General features: G+C 37.3%; 1 protein-coding gene across 1 annotated transcript in view; it reads right to left on the reverse strand.

Moving 5' to 3' along the window:
• Nucleotides 1-2,890: 2,890 nt before the first annotated feature.
• Nucleotides 2,891-17,261, reverse strand: part of LOC108708904 (protein WWC3-like) — a 172,521-nt gene continuing 158,150 nt past the window's right edge. Inside the window, 10 exon segments of the mRNA XM_041584721.1 lie at nucleotides 2,891-3,603; nucleotides 4,331-4,458; nucleotides 7,499-7,729; nucleotides 8,592-8,684; nucleotides 9,151-9,315; nucleotides 11,016-11,178; nucleotides 12,455-12,606; nucleotides 13,349-13,504; nucleotides 14,289-14,481; nucleotides 15,494-15,669. Coding sequence (XP_041440655.1) covers nucleotides 3,537-3,603; nucleotides 4,331-4,458; nucleotides 7,499-7,729; nucleotides 8,592-8,684; nucleotides 9,151-9,315; nucleotides 11,016-11,178; nucleotides 12,455-12,606; nucleotides 13,349-13,504; nucleotides 14,289-14,481; nucleotides 15,494-15,669 — 1,524 coding nt within the window. The 3' untranslated portion in view covers nucleotides 2,891-3,536.

The raw sequence follows: 17,261 nt of genomic DNA on the forward strand, positions 1-17,261 counted from the left end.
TTGATGGACATGTGTCTTTTTTCAACCATACTTACTATGTTACTATGTACCATGTAAATGGAAAATTAAAACCTGAATGAATCTTTTTGGAAGCAGCCACACTGTTTCCTGTGATATCTCTATTCACAAAATTTTTCCCATAAACTTTAGTGAACTGGAATCTGGTAAGTAAAAAACAGTGCCTTCTAGGCTACATGTGAAGAATGATTCATAGGATGCTTGGGTTTTTGCCAATGAGAAGAAAAGGATATAGCACTCTGACATGTGGATCCTTGATATTAAGTTCTCTGGTGGGCCCTTGGTGTCCCAGTCCAATACTGAAAAAGTTGTAGGCAGGAATTTATTAGGCACTACTTCCAGTCTGAATTGCACCATTTCTTTGCTTCATTACTCATCTGTTGGGGGGTCATATGCACTGGACCCATCTACTGTGTTGTATTTTAGTCTGTCACAATTCAAAAGCCATTTTCTTGTATTGTACCACTGGCCAGTCTGAGGTAAAGGCACTCAACCTATCTGCTGTACTGTACGGATAGCCTGGTGTGCAGTCCAAATACACATATGCTAATATTCATATTCTGTATTGCTGGCCTGTCTTCAGTAATATGCACACAAGCTATCCATGTTCTATATTGCTGGTCAATTGAGAATAGGATATGTCTCATATATAATTAACATATTGAATCCCTATTGGTGAATATATACTATAAGGAAAACACATTTTTCTTCGGCACACAACTTACTTTCTTTCCATAGGGTGCATTCAACTCCTCAGGCTACTTCCAAGCCAATTTCTCATACATATCCTCCGGTCTGGTGTGCTTCCTCCCTATGGGAATTTATAGATACTATAAGGACCTGGGGTGTCCAATATGTCTCATATTGTACATATGGTACCTTGTCGTAACCAGGTTGTCCATTGTGTTTTATACTATATATATATACAGTCACATTCAAGGCCCTTAATAATGAAACCGCTCCCTATATTTCATCTCTAATCTCCAAATACACTCCTTCACGAAACCTACGCTCTGCTTCTGATCTTCGCCTCACTTCTCCTCTGATCACTTCTGCCCATTCTCGTCTACAAGACTTCTCTCGGGCTTCTGCTTTTCTCTGGAACTGTCTGCCACAAGCTGTCAGACTTTCTCCTTCCTTCCAAACTTTCAAGCGCTCCTTAAAGACCCATCTGTTTAAAGAGGCCTATTCGATGTACCTTAATTAATCTGTATCAAAAATGACAAAGTGTTTATACAATCCTAATGTCTCAATTGTACCCTAACCTTTTAGTTTGTAAACCCTATTGTACTCTGTAATCCTTGTCTGTTATCCACCATTTATTCCCTGTTTGCTATAACTGCAGTAAAGCACTGCGTATCTTGACAGCGCTATATAAATAAATGATGATGATGATATACAGGTATTGGACCTGTTATCCAGAATGCTCGGGACCTGGGGTTTTCCTGATAACGTATCTTTCTGTAATTTGGGTCTTCATGCCTTAAGTCTACTAGAAATTCATTTAAACATTAAATAAACCCAATAGGCTGGTTTTGCTTCTGATAAGGATTAATTATATCTTAGTTCGGATCAAGAACAAGCTACTGTTTTATTATTACAGAGAAAAAAGGAAATAATTTTTAAAAATTTGGATTATTTGGATAAAATGGAGTCCGTAATTCGGAGCTTTCTGGATATCGGGTTTCCAGATAAGGGATCCTATACCTGTATATATATATATATATATATATATATATATATATATATATATATATTATATATATATATATATATATATTTATTATGATTTGAAAAGAACTCGCACTCTTACTCCTGAATACGATTGTGGGTACCTAGTCAAATATAGCATAGTACAGAATGGACTATCACTCCAATTCCTTTGAAACATTTATTAAATCATCACTTGTGTATCCAACGTTTCGGCCCCTGTTGGGGCCTTTATCAAGGATGATGATAAAGGCCCCAACAGGGGCCGAAATGTTGGATACACAAGTATATATATATATATATATATATATATATATATATATATATATCTATATTCCCATATAACTGTATAGTACAAAGTATTATTGCATATTAAATCAAATTAAAGTAATGTTAATGTCCCATCTGTCTGCCTCATAATATCACTAGGTGCAAGTTGTAATTGTTAAAGTAAATGCTACAGTTGTTGTACTACACAATGGGCAACTTTCGGCACTTAAGATATTATATTAACGTAATGAGCATGAATAATAGCTAATACAGTATAATGCTAACAATGCTGAATCGCTAGCAAATAACGGTAGGCTCATAACAGTTGAAACAATGGAAAAAAAATTTTAAACAGGGAAATTATGTGACAATACAGATTATCAAGTAAATAATATCCATATAATCACATATAGGAGCATGACCTGGCTTGTCACTAGATGGCAGTATAATGGTTTTGTAAACATTTTCTGATCACTCCCTATGGCACCCCACTTTTGCATTTAACAGATACAGACTTAAGGGGGGGGCTTGGGTGCCTATATAATGGATTTTTGTTTCTTTAGAAAAAAAACCCAAACAGCTGCTGCTAGAGAGTACCTGTTTAAATCCAGCAGCAGAGCTGGTGGTCATCAGGTGTGTGGCGGAAGTTATGTCATGCCTAGTGAAAGTGATGTCACAGCAATGCACGTGACATCACTTCTGCAAGCTGGGTGGTGCAGATACAGAACTGGATGCATCTGGCTCGTTTCTGCAGGCAACTGCAATTCATATTACCATCTGCAATTATAAAATAAATAGCAAAAGCATCCCTGATAATTAAATAAAAGCACAATCACTTTAACCAAAAGCAACATCAGTGATGTATTCATTTAACAGGCACGGCAAACCAAACTCTTCTTTGAAAAATGCAATGCCATTTTAATCACTTTTACAAATTTGGATTTCATAATATTTCAGTACAGTAGAGAGAGAGATGGTGCTTAGCAATAAGACTGACATACACATTAAAGAGAAGCGGCAAAAAAGCTACTAAAACAAAACACAGTCTGCAAAAAAAGTATTTCAGTTCAGGTACCAGAAACAAAGCCAGCTAGACAAGATAAATTCATCTGTATGAAGAACACCAAAAAGCAGGAACTCAGTCCAAATCATCTTAGGGCAGGTGTTTTCCTTCAAGGAAAACAGAGCACATTAAATAAATTACACTCCAGCGAATTCCCCAGAACTGGCTTTGTTTCTGATTTCCAGCCTTTATTAAATCACATAAAACACTCTCAGCACTGTACACACGACAGGACAGTTGATCTATGAAATAGGTTGTTTTTCAAATGCCAAGGTAACAACAAGGAAAAACCAAGCCTTGCTGCAGTCACTTTATAAAATATATAATTATAGATATTTATATATGCATATATGTTTTTGTTTTTATTTTTTACAAAAAAATAACTTTTGAAACATTTATAAGACAAAAGTAGCTATTCTAATAACTTCATGGAGACAACACAAACATCAATACTCCGTGTTTCTATAGAAACATGTCATACGTCGTCAGAGGGCAAAGGAAGTATGTTGATTCTTGGTTTTGTGAAGAATGCTATCTTCTCCCTGAGGAAATGCATGAAAAGAACTTTTAGGCAGGTTGTACAGTAATTGCTTTTTTATGTAGTAAGTAGGATATTGTCCATTGGGTTGAAGAATTGTGTTCTACTTACTGTTGCCAAAGCATTTTTGTACAGTGTGGCATGAAAGCCTGCTTTCTAAACTGTGCTCTGTTGAAGGTGTTCTATGTACAGGTATGGAATCTCTTACCTAGAAACCCATATTCAAATTTTCTGAATTATAGGAAAGTCATCTCCTATAGAGTCAATTTTAAGCAAACGTTTTTAAATATGATTTAATTTAATTTTCTCTGTAATAACAGTAACATTACCTTGTACTTGATGGTAACTAAGCTGCATGAATTCTTATTGGTGGCAAAACAAAAACAATCCTATTGGGTTTATGTTACCCCCATATGTAAAAGAAGGCAAAAAGTTTGCCCAGGAGCAGTAACCCGTAGCAGCTAATAAGATGTTTGCATTTAAACAGGTGACCAGTAAATGGTATAGTTTATGGTTTACTGCACCTTGGCAAACTTTGTGCTAGTTATTACCAAACCCTGTATGTAAGTAGATCCTTTTTCTTAGGGAAAAAAACATGATCATAGAAAAAATATATGTTGTTTTTTTAACACACTGATCCCTGCGGTGGTTAACTAAATATTTAAGTTGTCAAGGGGTGCCCAAACTGTTGCATTCAACTGTATGTATAGTGGAGAAGGAATTGGGCATACCTGAAGGTTTGCACTTGAAATGGTTCCTTCTGATTCTGCCAATGAAGATGGAAAACCTCTTTGGATGCTTTCTTAAGCATTTTCTCTGCAGCTTGTTCCTGGTGCTGTTCGAGTTTGGTCTGTCTCGTCTGCTTATCAAGGGAAAAACAAAAATTTTAACTGAACCACAAAAGACTAAGGGGTCCATTTACTAACAATCAAATTTTGAAAAATGTGAGGTTTTCTAATATTTCTAAAAAGTCAAGATTTATTAAGTGTAAAAACCACGAATAAATAAGCCTCCAAAAGTTCATTATAGGAGAAAGCTAGTTATATATTATAATATATTAAAAAGGGTTATTATTTAAATTTTTCACATTCATTTGCCAATTCTGAAATAACATTTCCATATACAGTATTTGCATTTTTAGCCACACTTTGGAAGTTATTGAATGTATGCAGGGCAGAGTGAAAAGTGTACAAAACCAACACAATCCTGTCCTGCAGATCACGTCTCTACCAGTCAGTATGCAAATTGGTGCAGGAGGCCCTGTATTTACCTTATGGTAGGAGGTAACATACAAAGTAACATAGTAAGTTAGGTTGAAAAAAGACACACATCCATCAAGTTCAACCTTTTAACTCTATTTTAACCTGCCAAACTGCTAGTTGAACCAGAGGAAGACAAAAAAAAACATCTGAAGCCTCTTCAAAAAAAAATTCCTTCCTGACTCCAAAATGGCAATCAGACTAGTCCCTGGATCAACTTGTACTTTGAGCTTTTAATACAGCTTAAAACCTTATTTGCCCTTGATGCTGCTGATTGGCATTGCTTGCTACAACCAAGTTTATTATCTACAAGGACTCCGATATCCTTTTCCATTATGGATTTGCCTAGTGCAGTCCCATTAAGGGTATAAGTGGCTTGGATATTTTAACATCCCAGGTGCATGATATTTATCAACATTGAATCTCATTTGCCACTTAGCTGCCCAGATTGCCAGTTTGTCAAGTTTTGTCAGTTGCAAGGATGCTGCATGCTGGATGGAATTGAATAGTTTTGTGTCAACTGCAAACACTAGTACATTACTTATAATACCCTCTCCTAAGTCATTAATGAACAAGTTAAACAAAAGTGGACCAAATACCGGGCCCTGAGGGACCCCACTTAGAACCTTACTCCAAGCAGAGAATGTACCATTAACAACCACCCTCTGTACCCAATCCTTGGCCAGTTCCCTATCCATGTGCAAATGACTTCATTAAGCCCAACAGACCTTAGTTTAGAAATGTGGTCGTTTATGAGGCACGGTATCAAATGCTTTGGCAAAATCCAAATAGATCACATATACTGCTCCCCCACAGTGCAGCATCTTACTTACCTCGTCATAAAAAGCAATCAAATTTGTCTGACATTACCTATCCTTCATAAAGCCATGCTGATTGCTGCTCATATTCACACTCAATAGGACTACATTTTGAATGTGATCCCTTAACATACCTTGAAATAATTTGCCCACCACAGATGTCAAACTTACTGGCCTATAATTGCCAGGCTGAGATCGTAATCCCTTTTTAAATATTGGAATGACATCAGCTTTTTTCCAGTCCATAGGTACAGTACCAGGTGATAGCAAATCGCAGACAATCAGAAGTAAGGGCCGGTCTAAAACTGAACTAAGCTCTCTTAGAATCAGGGGGGGGGGGTTGTATTGCCATCTGGCTCTGGCGTCTTGTTTACATTAATTTTTATTAAAGCTTAATGAATTACATCCTGAGTCAGCCACAGACTAGATTGAGCCATCAGTGCAGCTATGAAGTAAGCCTGGGAGCTCTGACTCCTCTATTGTATACACCAAAGTAAAAAACTGATTTAGCACATTTGACTTTTCTGCATCTGTTACAACCATTATTTAAAGGAGCAACACTCTCAACCCACATATTTTTAATATTAATATACTTAAAAGACTTTTTGGGGTTAGATTTAGCTTCAGCCGTAATGTGCACCTTGTTTCCTTTCTTTGCCTTCCGGATTGCTGTTTTACAACATTTATTAAAGTGTTCATATTGATTAAATGCTGTTTCTGTCCTGTCTGTCTGGTTGGCTCCTCAACAACTTGTGCCATAAAATTGTCATGCAACACGTTTGTAAACTTGTTCCCATTAAGTGACCTGGGAGTACTGTTACTCCAGTCAATATCTGGGTCCATTTTCAGGACTTTCACCAAACTAGCAGCCTTTTCTATTTGCATCAGGAGCTTATCCTCCTCCTGCTCGCTTACATTAGGGGGTTCTATAGCATACTGCTACAATTAATTTGCAGGACTCTTTACAATCAGTGAAAAGCTCGGCCTCTCATTTTCTAACATCACCTTTTCCTTTATATAAGCTTTTAAATCCTGCTTAACAAACAGACATACACCGCCTCCTTTTCTATTGCCTCTGTCCCTCCAAAACAAAGTATAACCGCTGACATTAACTGCCCAGTCATGCGACTCATTCAGTCATGTTTTGGCCACACCAAGATAAGGACAGTGCTGCCTTCCATTTTGCGAGTGCTGCATTCTGCACCTTGTTTTCAATTTTTTTATCTGGTGTCAGATGCAGAGTGCATCCAGACCCTGTAAGGAAGTGGTCTTTGAATGATCACTAAGGGGTGCAAAAGCACTTCCATCTGTAGTCCAGGTAAATTACCCCTAATATGTGAACACTCCGTAAACTGCAGGTATACTACAGGTAGTAGCTTTGGTGGCCATACATTGGCAGAAAGATAATGTGTTAAGTGGCCATACATCCAGGAAACCTGAGTGCCCACAGGAAGCCCACACAGGCATGGCAAGAACAAATAGTCTGTTTGCAGATGAGTAAATATTCAAATCAAATTCACAACCCCAGCACTGTAAGGAAGCATAACTAACCAACAAATGACCATGCCTTTCCAATTTTAAACTTTGGGCATATTGAACTTTGCCTGGCAAAACATGTATTGGTACAACTTAATGACAGAGTACTTGCAATTTGTGAGGGCTACTCACCCTGGTGGTCTAGCAGGCCTGCGTTACTGTACCAGATCTACTTTACTGTTTTGTCTTCTTTGTGTCTGTATGTAACATTTTCACTTTATTATAATCTCTACTATAAACTCTACATTTTTGTAGCATGACAACACCAACAGCAGTAACACAATACCTGTCTTTCTGCCTCCAACAACAAATTGCGGAACCGTTCATCTCGAAGTACCCACTGTGGAAGATCGCTCTGCCCGTGAAGCTGTACCTCTTCCAATCGATGCTTCAGCTCTCCTAGAGCATTTATTTCCTCGTTTAATTGCAGCTGCCTGGTTCGGGAAGCCTGAAGATCCAGCTCCAGGTCAAGGGATGTCCGAGCCATGATCTCTGCCATGGAAGACTGGCAGGACTGCTGTAAGGCAAAATCATTAAAACTCATGCTTGCACCATTCTCTTTTACTGTTAGAAACAGAAAAAAAGTACATTTGCATGCAACACTTTTTTTAAATACAGTCTCGCAGTCTCCCCTGAGTAAGTTTGTCTGTGAATTTGGATCCAGTTGGTATTTGTCTGCTCACATTTTTAGTTCTATCATTGAATAATAATAGCTTTACTATTGTATTTACTTCATATGACTAAATTGTCCCGTCTGGTTGTTTTTCTATATTTCTTTCTGTTGCTGTGAATTTCCCCCTTATCCTGCATCAATGTGTGATGTCTACAACTGCCATATTATATATGTGGGGAAAAGCCAACTGAGAGATGACAGTGCCCTACAACTAGTAATGTTATTTCTCCATAAAACACCCCACAGGGGAATTATGGGTATTTTTTTTTTACATTTATAAAGAGAAAGGTACCCAGATTTTGGACTCTATAGATTCCAACTCTGGAAGAAGTGTTAACAGTGCCACTGAAGCCTGAGGCAAATCCAATCAGACAGATTATTTGAGGATATTCCCTTTTGCAGGACTGTGAGATAATCAAGGTACCTAGTAAGTATAATAGTGTGTGCCACTGAAAACACCTGGGGGGGTCATATACTATGTGCAGGGCAGGGTGTAAAGTGCAAAAAATGGGGCTAATACACACTTGTAGTTCTGCACGTAGAAGAATGGCCACAGGTCTCTGAGTAAAGGTGTTACTACCTTTTTTTTCCATTTGCAGATTGTGCCTTGCTCTGAAAGACAATGGTTTATCTGTTGTCTTGTGAATTCTTCGAGAATTGTCAGACAGAGTCCTGTATGATTTTCTAAATGTGCAATTATTCTTACCTGCTTATAGCGTAGCGTTCGCCTTTCCAGTGTATTTCGGATGAAAGGTAATTTTCTTGGCACTGTAGAACTATCACTGTCACTTCGATAAAGCTTAATTAAAAATATAAAGCAGAGACATCAGATAAAAAATGTTAAGCGTTTATAAATGGGATTCCATGTCTGAGGTTTTTTTCTATTTGCGTAAAGGAAACAGAGTGAGAAATCATGTTATATATTACTATTGTATTATCTAAATGCGTGACCATTGGGCCACTCCATGGTGGCCACTGCCTCTCAGTGACATAACAGTGGGGTTACTGGTCAATTGAGAACAGCATGAGTCGACAAACGGACAATGGGAATTGATACATGTAATCAACTGCATACTCATACTGCAAAGTTATAGCAAAGGAATAAATGAGATAGGTAAAATCTTTCTGTTGCTAACAGGGTCTTTAACCTGCCCCTTCTTTCTTAGTATGCCAGCAATTGCAGTTCAGCAACACTTGAAGTACAAGCGGTTAAGGCTGGTATTCTGTGGCAGATTAGGTAATACTGGATATCATTTAATACTTACTCTGCAAACATACTGGCTCCTTGCACCAAGAGAAAATGTCTGCGACCGAACTATTGTACTGCTGCGTACAAATGGAGATCCACGGGACCTGTGGCGGGTTCTCTCTTTTGGAAGATCTCTGACTTTGTCTGGAAAGACATCCTCGGTGTTGGTCTCTTTATCTACCTGCAAGATACATCAGTGTCAAAACTGCATGTTTTAGGGTTAGAGCCAGTCATATTCCAGCTATCCTTACAAATACATGAAATGGACAGGCAGATATAATTTAACTTAAAGTCATCTAGAAATTAAACTTGGGATTTCTAGGAATAGAATCCCCAGCGGTGTGCATAGAGATTTGGCATTGCTGGTTTTCCAAGAAGAAAGTCATGGTAATAAAATCCATGGAATAGTTCCAAACTCCAAAGGAAAATATACTGTATTAGAGGATAACAACCCTACACCTCTGTCCATCTCCAAGCTTCTTCCCCTCAGCCTCTATTCTTTTTAGAAGTCTGCTGAACAGCAATAAATCTACAGTTGTACAGCAGAGTTCAAAGAGGCCATCTTCCCCTGTTTTCTGATCTTTTGCTGTTAGAACAGCAACATGAATCTTGAAGGATCATGCACAGTTTAATCTATGTCCTGAATTGGCTTCTACGGCACATGCTCCGCAAGAGGCAACTAACAGAAAATGGAGCCTTTGAACTTTGCTGCACAACTCTGTCGATTTATTGTAAGTCAGCAGACAGGGAGACTTTGAAGCAGAACAGCTCTTGCAAGAAGGGAGCTTAGAAGGGGGGAGTTGAGGGGAGTGAAGGAGAGTCTGAGAAAGGAATCCTTTTCTGGGGTGGATGTAATAAAAGGTGCATAGTTTGTACCTGTTTTTAGTAAACTATAAGAAACCCTATTAGCAGATAGCATTTAAGTGTTTTTATACCAAACATATCAATAATTGCTCTGGGCTAAAAGAACAATTTCTCTGTTAAATGACACATCTCCAGAAACTATGGACACCTGGAATTTAGGGGCAGACACAGTAAAATATACAACATATATATATATATATATATATATATATATATATATATATATTATTGAAATTAAGATGATCATGCAAAAAGAATGCAAATAGGTGGCCTAATTAAGCCAGTAATTAACAGGGGAGCTGGTTGTAAAAGGGTTAAGCGTGGCTGGCCAGGACAGGGCCAGATAACCGGAAATCAGGCGGTAGCTGAGTGATTTCATAGGTAAGTAAAGTAGCAACAGGGTTGGTCAAGAGAGGTCACAGACTCTCCTTCACTCCCCTCCACTCCCCCCTTCTAAGCTCCCTTCTTGCAAGAGCAGGGTAAAAATTGCAAGCCAGCAGGGCAAAGGGCTCACACGATAAGGACCAGTTTTGAGACACTAGGAAAAAATACAATGAGAAAAGTGGTATATTTAATTAAAAAAGTATATATATTTTTCACTGCTTGAAGTTTTTTGAGTTATTTGAAATGATTTGTTATAAGGATGCTCCTGGTCAGGTATTAAGGTGGACAATTTGACAAATACAAAGTACATACATATAACAAGTTATATTATATTAAGGACATATAAGTATATCATTGTGGGTGCAGAGGAACATGAAGCTTCCCTTAGGTCATTTATGACCAAACTACAAATAAAAAAGCTATGAACTCTAAGATTCAGTTTTAATAAAGTACGTGCTTTAACTAGTAGACCCTTGCACTGTACAAGAAACCACAAAGTCCTTGTATGCGAATGCCCCTTACAGAACAGTGATGGCACGCTCTGCTATTCATTCTAAAAGGCATTCAGGTTGCTGCCATTAGACACTTGTCTGCCTCCACAGTACCTTTATTAAGTGCATGCATTGTTTTTACCTTAACAGGCTCATTGTGAGTCTTCACAGGATTGTACAGGTTTGCCTGACCTGCTTGTACAGATCCTTGCATAGTGTCTGCGTAACAGCTTTCTGAATGATGAGGACTCAGCTGGTTACAGTTACTATGACATCCACTGTCAACAGAGTCTGCTTGCCAACTCCTATTGCCAAGAAATAGAAAGAAATATATTCTATTGCTGATTAATCATTTAGTAGTCTATGGGGTAAATTTATCAAAGAGTGAAGTTCAGCCACTAGAGTGAAATTCTGCAGCTCTCAATTCATTTCTATGGGATTTTGAAAGGCGTATTTATCAATGGGTGAAGTGAAAGTTCACCCTTTGATAAATACGCCTATAAAAATCCCATAGAAATGAATGGAGAGTGGCGGAATTTCACTCTAGTGGCGGAACTTCACTATTAACTTCACTCTTTGATAAATATACCCCTAAGGATCTCTGTCTAGCAGGTCAATAGAAGAGTTGAAGAGACGTAATAACTAATTTTATGCAACAAATAATTGGCTTCGATACAAAAGGAACAGCCAGCCTCTGAGCCTACAGCTTTTGCTGACCTGATGTCCCATAATTTAAGCCACCTGTTCTGAATCAGCAGAAAAATTATGGGAAATCACATGTAAAGGAACTGTAAAACCCTACAGTGAAAATATTTAATATCACATGCAAATGTGGGCCCTACAGTCATCCTGGAAGTCAAATGGCAGCTCAGGTGGATACACAGCAAAATGTTTATATATTTATATGTAGATTAACAGAAGCAAACACACAGTTATTACCAGAGCCAGAGAGGGTGATGCTATATTTGATGTATTGGTGTCACTGACCCTTTAAAATCTATTAAAGTATTTTTAAAATATAAGGGTACTGGAAGTCACAGTTTCCATATAAAGGTACAGTGACTAGGGATGTAGCGAACTGTTCGCCGGCGAACTTGTTCGCGCGAACTTCGACCGTTCGCGTCCGCCGAATGTTCGCGAACGTCGCGCGACGTTCGCATTTTGAGTTCGCGTTCGATTCGAATACAAATCGTTCGACCATTCGACCATTCGAATTCCTTCGACCGCTAAAAATCGAACGATTTCCATTCTTTCGAACGATTGTAAGCATTCGATCGAATGAAAAGCATTCGATCGAATGCTTCGATCGTTCGATTCGAATGAAAATCGTTCGATCGAACGATTAAAATCCTTCGATCGTTCGAATCGAACGATTTTAGCGGGTGTTCGAAGTTCGCGAACTGTTCGCGAACGTTCGCATTTTTTGCCGGTGTTCGCGAACGGCGTTGCGAACACCAAATCGGCAGTTCGCTACATCCCTAACAGTGACTCCTAATGTTTGTATATTACAGCAGGTGTATGTTGTGCTATGTATTTACTGTAAATCCTCCACTACAGTTGCACCAAGGCAACTATTCATACCTCTCTGAAATAGCTTCAGCTTGGTCTTCCTTCCTCTCCATCTCCAGTATCTCTTCTTCTGTGTACTCAAGTTTAAACCTCTCTACTGCCAGCTCCCGCTCTACTGCTTCAAGATGGGCTGTTGTCCGTGCTAAAAGTATGGACACTGCATCCTAGAGAAAGCAAAAACCTCTTAGAATTCAGTGTTAAAATAAAACTGGATAAAATGTTTGTTCAAAATCAAAACAGATGTCTAACATAATAATTAGAACAAACCTTCCACATTTGCCGCCCAGTGTTTTCTGCTGAGTCTGCACATGTGACACAAACAAAAGGCATGAAGTGCTAATTTAAAAAGCCCCTTCCATTCCAGGTAAATTTGCTTATCTTTGATAAGATGGTCTAGCAGGATTCCGTCAATCCTCTCAATAACAATGTGCCTGAACTTCCTTCTTTGGCTTCCTATATAATTTAAATTTTACAGATCAGTAGTGTGCTGATTTAGAGGCATCTACCTTGTCATTGAATTATTTTTTAAAAATTTAAGGTCAACTGGAAACATATTACTGTGTGTTTTTATTGTGTATTAATGGGTTCATATTCATACACAAAGGACCACTGGCATCAAAAACTAAAAATATTTTTTTACATATGATGAACTGTTACCCTGCACTAATCAAAATTGTCTGTGCTTTTATGAAGCACTACTACAGTTTATAAAATAGTAGTTGCTTTTGACATATATTTATTTACAGCTAGTTGAAGATCTAGTGCAATTGGGAGCAATTCCAAGAATTTTATTACTATTTATCTCCCGGGCTAATAAATGCCTGACATCATGCCTAGAGCCATTGCCCTAAAGGGATCTGCAGTATGTATTAAATAGAGGGATTTAAAGGCATTTCTGTTGCTCACTGTTTTTGTTTCAGTGACATTTTCAGCAGGTTGCAAGCAGTCTTCAATCTCAGAAACCCTTTGTGGATCTGTGCTGCTGTACATTTGGATTGGATACCACTGTATATGCATCTCGGTGGAATCTTCATAATCAGCCAAATCAATCTGGGCAATACCCTGTAAAGAAAACAGTTTCAACAAATTAAATGTACAGTTTTCACAAAAAACTTTAGAGTGATACTGATACTTTCAGCAAACACTATTGTACTTTACTTAGTGCCCACTGTCTTACTGGTTTAGTATATTGTGCCTCTTCTAATAGTTACAATTATTTTTTTCTCTTTTAACCCCTCTAGTATCTTTCTATGGCTGCAACAACTGCATGTAGCTACCATACAAACTGGCCAGATGGAATGGGGCGACTATTTATGTACCCAGGAGATGCCCTTTTTGGACTGATCAGTTATCCGTTAAAAATATAGTAGTAGTGTTATTTATTAAATGTAATGCAAGATAAGATTAGAGCAGCAGAGGAAAGTGAACACAGATTAGGAGTAGGCAGAAGACCGTTTAACAGGTACCTGCTTAGCATCCCCCTATCATTGCACTCTAGGCAGTTGCATCTTCTGCTTATCCTAGTTCCAGCCCTGACTTAGCTTACACCAAGCTAAGCATTAATGCACCACTGAAGCCTACTTTATCTCTACATACACATAGTTTAATTTTAGCCATTTGAAGATGGAGTTGGTCAAATCACAAAGCGGTGTGCCTATTTAATTCAGATTTGTTGTTTAGTGGAAGGAAATCCCCATTATGATCTTTATTGTTGACAGATAAATATACAGTGTAAACCAAGATGTAAGTACTGCATAGGAAAATAACTCCCTCCAGCTACCAATAATCAAATTATAAGCAGCCAAACGGTTGAGAAACTAGTAAATATTTCAATAAAATTACTTACTAGTAGTTCTTCCTGGAGGCGGGGACACATAGCGCATATGTACAGCTGCAGTGAGCTCTGCTTCAGAATGTTTGTGTGCATAGGGATTTGGAAAATTTCATTAAACATCAGCGGCATGTGGAACTCCAGAGACTTGGAACAGTAAGTGCTAGGTGTGTTGGAGTCCAGGGAAGGCAGGTAGACTCTTATATGTCTAAATAAGTTTATATGTTTAAAAACAAAATTTAAATATACCGTTTTGAATTTTATAACAATATTTTTTGCAAAACCACATCTCTATACTTACATTTTATTAAGTCACACCAGAACAATCCTGGCTACGACAAAATACCAGTCCAAACTTACCACACACATTTTCTGACTGTGAATTATAAAATATTGGGACCCATGCCCATACACTGTAGTATCTATTTTAGAAATGTAAAACAATTACAATACTATTTCCATTTCAACAATTATTTATGGGTTCAGTTGGGGGGGGTGAAGTATTGCAGTCTCATTAACCAGGATAAACCTGGGCAAATTGCATTAATTAGGCCTTCTAAGGTCTTCTAATTTGGTGACCTAGATAAATAATTTTGATGACATGTAAGAGAAAATCCAAGTAACACTGTTTTATTTTATTATTTTTTTTTTTTTCTATTCATTTTAAATCAAGCTAAACAACTGTTAAAGATACTTTTTATATCTTACTGTAACCACCCCTTAAAGATAAGGAAACCTGAAATGTAAATTGAACGTAAAATTCATCAGGATGCTTTTCCAAGCACATTTTGCTATTAGCATGATCTATTTTGTTTCAGAGCTATTTAGGTTTTAACTGATTGCTAATATAATGCATTTTGTAACATCACCATCACCTTCACTTTCTGGTCAGTTCCTGTAAAATCAAAGACAGTCAAAGAAATATACCTTCAAAAGGAAAACAAAAAAAGTGTTCTGATGTTGCTCTGCTCAGGAAAAGATCGCAATCATTACATTCTGAGCAGAGTAAAATGAGAACATGGTACATCTTTTTGACTGTACAGCTACTGAAACTGACCAGCAGGTGGCACTGTTGTTAAATTTTTTTAAGATTTACTTATCCTAATAAAAGTTATTGAGTATTGAGCTCTGTAAAATGTTTAAAAAGTCTGTCCAATGTGTGTATGTGTTATATAATAAAATGCATGAAAAAGAGCTGGCAATATGTTTATGGCACTTACATTTTGCACCCTTCCTTAAAAAAGGCACAACTTAAATTTTTCAATTGCAAAACGTGCACAAGAAGGCATTCACTCTCGCTGTCGTACATACAATACAAATAATGCATATCAGTAAAAATAATCATATTCATATAATTATACAAAATGTATACATAATGTATACATGTATACAGATCCTATATAGATCCTATACAGATACCCTTGGCACCTATGGTTTCCCTAATTTGGACCTCGTGCATTAAGTCTGCTAGAAATCATTTTAACATTATCTAATCTAACAGACTTGTTTTGACACCAATATGAATACATGCATCTTAGCTACCATCAAGTACAAGGTATTGTTTTATTATAGAAAAAAATGGAATTCCGTTTGCTTTAAATTTACTCTATGGGAGATTTCCATAATTCAGAGCTTTCTGAAGAACAGACTTTCGGAAACTGGATTTGTTGGGTCAATGATTATCTGAACTTGATGGACATGATTGCACGCCCATTTCTCTCTCAGTGGCTCCTGCAGCTCTGTAACTAAGGCAGAAGGTGCCGGTGGCTCCTGAGTTAGATACCGGAGACTCCTGGACTTGCAAAAGGGGTGGGCTGAGCAAAGTTTTTAAGCTAATACAGATGTTTTTGACCCAAAAGGTATTAAAATACAATAGAATATTTCTTCAATTTTACTTTATTTTACATGGTTTGCTGCATTGTGAAAATATATGCTATATGTCCCCTTTAAAAAAAAAAAAAAGTGTAATATAATGTTCTATACTATACGACATACTGTAACTACTGTATAAAGTAAGGGAGCAAAATATTAACAGAATTGTTTCCATTCACACAAGCAAAATCCTCTCAGCTCTAATATTGTCCCCAGCTAGTTGACCTAATGTATCTAACAAGCTCAAAGCTCTAAATGCACAATAGGCAAAAGGGTCCGTTTACTAAAGCACAGTAAAAATATGCGCACAAAATATAGACAAATTTGTCGCTGAATATGTTTTTGCCAGTTTACTAACCTGCGGTAAATATACATTTGTGAATTTTCTTGAGCAAGAATATGTTATGACATTTGCTGAAAATAACTCTACATACACATTAATGCCTGGTTTACTAAACAGTGAAATGTATGAAAGACAAAATTAACGCCAGAATATTTGCAAAATTTTACCACCATCTATATAGTGGAGGTTATTTATTTTTCCGCCAGAAAATTCTCAAGGGGACAGGAAATATTCCATAACACCTTGTTTTACTCATCATTCTGTTCCTGTTGCCATTTCTGACAGGAGAAGAGAGAAGTGACAGGATAATCAAAGATGTTTTGGATTATTCTTTTGTCTGCTGCTACAGCAGCTTTTTCATCTGAAAGACGATTTATTATGGCTAGGAGGGACAAAAGGCTTCGTCAGCCTATAATAAACTACATTTAAATGATGCATACAGCATTTATTGGTAAAACTAGTTGAATGAATTTTATTTATATGATTCTATTGGCAGGGGTTAAGTCTTGTGACTGGATGTATTGAAATGTGGATTTATATGATGCATACATGTTTGATTGGGTGAAATCTGTTTACTGTGTTGTTGATAATATCTATAAAGTTAAGCAGTTTTGAAGATACATATCTGGCCATGAATCATGCCATAATAAACAACATAAAACAAGACTATTTTATAGCATAAATATTCGCAAACTTAATTTGTAGCCAGAAAATTTGCAACTCACTAAAATTACCGCTAACTTAAGCTGGTTCGTTAACGTAGTTTCAGCAAT

Source organism: Xenopus laevis, chromosome 2S, assembly GCF_017654675.1.
Source record: "Xenopus laevis strain J_2021 chromosome 2S, Xenopus_laevis_v10.1, whole genome shotgun sequence".
Lineage (NCBI taxonomy): Eukaryota > Metazoa > Chordata > Amphibia > Anura > Pipidae > Xenopus > Xenopus laevis.